The 5,599-nt window shown below is 33.8% G+C and overlaps 1 protein-coding gene across 1 annotated transcript; it reads left to right on the top strand.

Moving 5' to 3' along the window:
• Window positions 1-430: 430 nt before the first annotated feature.
• LOC110689443 lies at window positions 431-1,549 on the top strand. Its single transcript, XM_021866233.1, has one exon. It carries the CDS (start codon window positions 431-433, stop codon window positions 1,547-1,549), a length of 1,119 nt encoding a protein of 372 aa, XP_021721925.1.
• Window positions 1,550-5,599: the final 4,050 nt, after the last annotated feature.

The raw sequence follows: 5,599 nt of genomic DNA, 5'->3' as shown, positions 1-5,599 counted from the left end.
TCGTGTAATATTAATTAAACTAAAGGACTTTTGCTCCATTCTGATCATAGTAGCAATGCACCATATAACTAAGTGTATGTTTTCTAGCATATTTTATTAGTGGAATTTGCTTTGCCTAAGATGAATATGAGTCAGAATATAAATTTGTTCCTCATATTATATAAATGCATGTTAAAGTATAAATTTATCTTAGAAATGTCGTTTCTTTACAATTCTTCTAACTCATGCATTTGATAATCTTGTGTTTCCCATTCTTTTTAAATATATCACTTCTTTGTAATTCTTCTAACTCATGCATTTTATAATCTTGTGTTTCCCATTCTTTTTAAATATATCACATATAATTCATGTTTAAAGTTAAATCTTATTGAGAAATTAAAAAAAAATCTTTGTTTGTAACTAATTATCTTTATTGTTTTTAAGAACGAATATGGATCGAAGTTGGATGAATCATAATGGTGTAAAGGATAGAAAACAACCGAAGTACATAGCTGGTGTAAATGAATTTCTACAGTTTGCTTTTAGGGGAAAAAGTGGTGAAACAATGTTGAAATGTCCTTGTCTTAATTGTAGATTGGTTTTGTCTCAAAATCGTAAAAATATGCAATGTCACTTACTAGTATATGGCATTGATCAAAGTTACAAACCATGGGTGAGTCATGGAGAAAAAGCAGAGAAAACTAATAACAATGAAGATGGGTATAGAGAGGAGGTTTCAGATAATGATGATGAGATTGATGAAATGCCTTTTGATGACATGGCTCCATTTGTTTTCGATGCAACAAACGCGTGGAATTCCATAAACTCTACACCCGTCGATGAAAATGAGGGAACCACAAATATAAGATTAAATAGTGGCACTCATGAAACTCCTATGTTGCTCCAAAAATTAATGGAGTATATGGAGGCTGATTTATATCCAGGTTGTAAGACGTTCAAGAGATTGGAGTTTATTATGTCATTGTTGCACATTAAAGTTAGTAACAAGTGGAGTGATACGTCCTTTTCAATGTTATTGAATGCTTTGCATAGGGCATTTAATTATGATAACAATTTACCTTCAAGTTCCTATGAAGCAAAAAAATATACAAAAGCGCTAGGGTTAGACTATGTTAGGATTGATGCATGTGTTAACCATTGTGTTTTATTTCGAAAGGAGTATGCAAATGAATTTAAATGTCCTAAGTGTTTATCCCCTAGATGGAAGCAGGATGTTTCTCAAGATGACGAGAGTTCAGATGAAGATGAGGGTGCCAAGAGGAAAACACGAGTACCTCAATTAGTCTTGCGTCATTTTCCACTTATTCCAAGGCTCCAAAGAATGTTTATATGCTCCAAGCTAGCAATGCATATGAGATGGCACAAGAAAAAGCATGTTGGTGATGATGATGATGATGGGATTATGAGACACCCAAGAGATTCAGAATCGTGGAAGTCTTTAGATGATCTATATCCAGACTTTGCTGCGGATGCACGTAATGTACGCTTGGCTTTAGCTAGTGATGGGATTAATCCTGGGGCGAACATGAGTAGTAGATATAGCATATGACCAATGATGTTAGTACCTTATAATTTACCTCCTTGGATGTGCATGAAAAATGACAACATGATGTTATCATTATTAATTCCTGGCCCTAAATCTCCTGGTAATGACATAGATGTATTTTTGTAACCTTTGATAGATGAATTAAAGGAGCTATGGGAGACCGGGATACAAACTTTTGATTCCCATTCTAAGGAGACATTTAATATGCGAGCAGTACTTATGTGGATAATAAGTGATTTTCCTGCTTATGCCAATCTTTCTGGCTGGAGCACTAAAGGAGCCATGGCTTGTCCTAATTTCCATAAAGATACAAATTCTGAATGGTTGAAGCATGGACACAAATGGTGTTATATGTGTCATCGTGTATTTTTAGAACCCGATCATAGTTGGAGGCTTAATAAGAGATTCTTTGGTAAGAAAGTTGAAAGGCGCCTACCACCTAATTCATTGTCAGGGCATGACGCTTTGGAGCAGCTACATGGATACCCAAATGTGGAGTTTGGAAAAGATGATAAAGGAAAACGGAAGAGAGGTGAAAGATATATTGTTCACCAGTGGAAAAAGATAAGCGTTTTTTTTTCAATTGCCTTATTGGAGACATCTATTAGTTCGACACAACTTAGATGTAATGCATGTGGAAAAAAATGTATGTGAAAATATATTAGGCACATTGCTTGACTTACCAGGAAAGAACAAAGACACCTTAAACTCTCGGTTGGATTTAGAGTCCATGAAAATGCATGATGATCTTCGACCAAAGAAAGTAGGGGACAAATATGAAATTCCACGAGCCCCTTTCAACTTGAGCCTAAATGAAAGGAGGAAAATAGTCAGATTTTTATCGAAATTGGCTTTTCCGGATGGCTATTCATCTAACATTTCTCGATGTGCTTCTTTTCAAGATGGAAAACTCTTAGGAAGGAAAAGTCGTGATTTTCACGTTTTCATGCAAGATTTGCTAACCCCGACTTTTCAAGGTGTCTTAGATGAAAAAGTATTAGAACCTTTAAGAGAGCTTAGTTTATTTTTTAAGCAGTTATGTGCTAAGACCTTAAAGGTAGTAGACTTAGAACGAATGGAAGCAAATATAGCTATCACATTATGCAAGCTAGAACGTATATTTGTTCCAGCTTTTTTTGATGTGATGATTCATCTTCCCATACACTTAGCTACTAAAGCAAAATTGGCTGGCCCTGTACATTATCGTTGGATGTATCGATTTTAAAGGTAAAATATGTTTTTATTTATTTTTTTTTAAATCTAAATGGCTAAATATTAGAAGAGGTTATTACACTAATTTCATTTTTTAATATTAGAGCTATGCGGACGTTTAAATCTTTTGTAAGGAATAAAGCTCACCCTGAAGGATCAATTGCCGAGGGGTATATTCAAAAAGAATTTTTGACATTTTGTGCCAGATATCTTTCTAAGATTGAAACTCAGTTCAATCGTTTAGATCGAAATGAGGACATGCACGATCCACAATTGTATAGTCTTTTAGTTTTTTGTACCACTGGCAAGCCTCTAGGGAAGGCAAATTTAAAGAATTTGAGTATTGAAGGTTGGAGAAAATATCAATTGTATGTTTTGCAGAATTGTGAAGAAGTGGAACCTTTTTTTGAGTAAGTACGTTAAATAATAATATATAATTATGAAATAAAATGTTGCTAATTATTTTTTTTTAGTGAATATGAGAACAATATAGGGCATCAAGACGTTGAATTCTGCAAGTGGTTTGAGAATAGAGTAAGATAGTGTGTTACTTTTTAATATATTATTACATTAAATCTAGCAAGTATATTCATTATTATTTTTTTTTAAATTTAACTTTAAAAACTAGGTTACACAACTTTGGGATGATAAGGATGACCGATTTACAGAAGAATTATTGTGCTTAGCACGAGGTCCAATGAAGAGAGTTTTGACTTTTGATGGATATGTTATTAACGGGTTTAGATTTCACACTAAAAAGCGTCAAAGAAATAGAAAAACCCAAAATAGTGGTTTTATTGTGAAAGGGGATGGAGAGAGTGGAGGGAAGGACTTTTACGGGATATTATAAGATGTTATTGTGCTAGAGTATGATGCCTTGCAAAACCGAACAAGTCCTAAATTGGTATTATTCAAGTGTAAGTGGTTTGATGTATTTAGTGACGCAAGAGGGATAAAAAAGGACAAATTTGGATTTACACTTGTCAATGTTTCTCGTAGATTGCAAACTAATGAGCCTTTTGCATTAGCTTCTCAAATTGAACAAGTTTTCTATGTCTCATCTCATGCCAATAAACATTGGAAATATGTTATTAAAGCCAATCCACGTAATTTTTTGATTTCCCTAACGACGAAGACACTGAACAAAATGAATCACTATGGAACTCTGTGGAAGAAGGGGCAACCAGCCTTGAAGAATTTGTTGCACTAAGTGATGAGGAAATTACAATGGTTAGGGATGATGTTGAACCAGAGTTGGTTGATGCTGAAGCCGTCTTAGAAGCTACTAACAATATTTCTCTAGTGAATGAATATGAGGAAGAAGAAGAAAGTGAAGAGGATAGTGAAGATGGTCTGGACACTCTAGACATAGATAGCGTGCATGAGTTGGATGAGGATCTTGAAGATGAAGAATTTGAAAGCGATAGTTCTGAAGATTCAACCTCTTAGTTTTTGGTAACTGGTGTTTTCTAAATTAAAGGATGAAAATGAGTCACTTAATCTCATGTTTTTCTATATTTATAATGTATTATATTAATATCATTGCATTTACCAAGCACAAGTGAAGATTGTTGCATTTTTAGGCGCTACAACCATCTGCTATCAAATCTTTGTAGTTCTTAGTTAGTGATTTGCAAAACTTTTTTTTATTAGGGGTTTTAGATAACTTTTTTAATACATTAGTGGTTTTAAATTTATTTTATTAGTAAATTGTTGATTGTTTATGATTATTATAATAAGAAAATTGTTAATGCCTATTTTAGTAACTGAATTGATGATAATTTAATTTTTCATTACTAATTTCTTGCATAAGAAATTCTTATAGGAAAATTATGGTATTCCAGCAAGTACAGCTAAATGCAGGGCATCAACGTAAGAGAAGACAAGTGTCGAATGCAATGCAACAACTAAATCAACAACAACTAAATCAACAACAACACAATGGGCAGCATGAACATCAGAATGTGGAGCAGCAAAACCAACAGAATGTGCCAGGGCAACAACAAAATGTGCAGCAACAACAACAAATTGTGGAGCAACAACAACAACAAAATGTTCAACAACAGCAATAAAATGAGACGCCCACAACATGACGAAGAAGCATCAACCAATGAACAAGCTACTATGACTAATTTGACATATCGGGAGAAACGAAGGATTAAACAAGCTGAACTTCGACTTAAATTTCCTGATCGTAAGCGGCGTGGGCCTACTAGGGGTAAGAAATATGTAAGTAGAGTGTGGAATTCTAATTCTGAAGAAAAGATTAAGATCAATTTCATGGATGAGCTTCGACGTGTGGTTGGCAAAAAGGCAGATGAATTCATATGTGACTGTAGCAATTGGGTGAAAGAATTTTTTCCCCTAAAATCTTTGTATGTTTTTATAACTAACAAGATTTTTTAATATATGATGTTGAAGTTATATTTCATGACTCTAACTATACATTCATGACAGAAATTGGTCTAAGATGGATTCAGGTGCAAAAGAAAGGTTATATAAAAAGATCAGGGTAAGTTTTAAGTATGTAACACCAGCAGAATGTGTGATAGAATTGAGCATTCATGGATTCATTTTAATTCAAGTTTGGTAACTAGTTTATGGATTATTCTTATTGGCAGAGTAAATATGATTTACCTGATATGGTTGCTGGTGCTAATGTTATTGAAGCGTTGAGCTTTCAGTGCTTCATGTTGTATAAACATTGGAGATTCAGGCTTAAAGAGCAATACTTTAGAAACAAGTCAGTCACATATGCTATAAATAAATAGTAGACCTGATACTATTGATGCTAACTAATGGACATGGCTAGTTTGTGAGTAATGGAATGATGAGAAGCAA

This window comes from Chenopodium quinoa, unplaced genomic scaffold (genome assembly GCF_001683475.1).
Source record: "Chenopodium quinoa cultivar QQ74 unplaced genomic scaffold, ASM168347v1, whole genome shotgun sequence".
NCBI lineage: Eukaryota > Viridiplantae > Streptophyta > Magnoliopsida > Caryophyllales > Amaranthaceae > Chenopodium > Chenopodium quinoa.
This window is presented reverse-complemented; position numbering and strand designations above follow the sequence as displayed.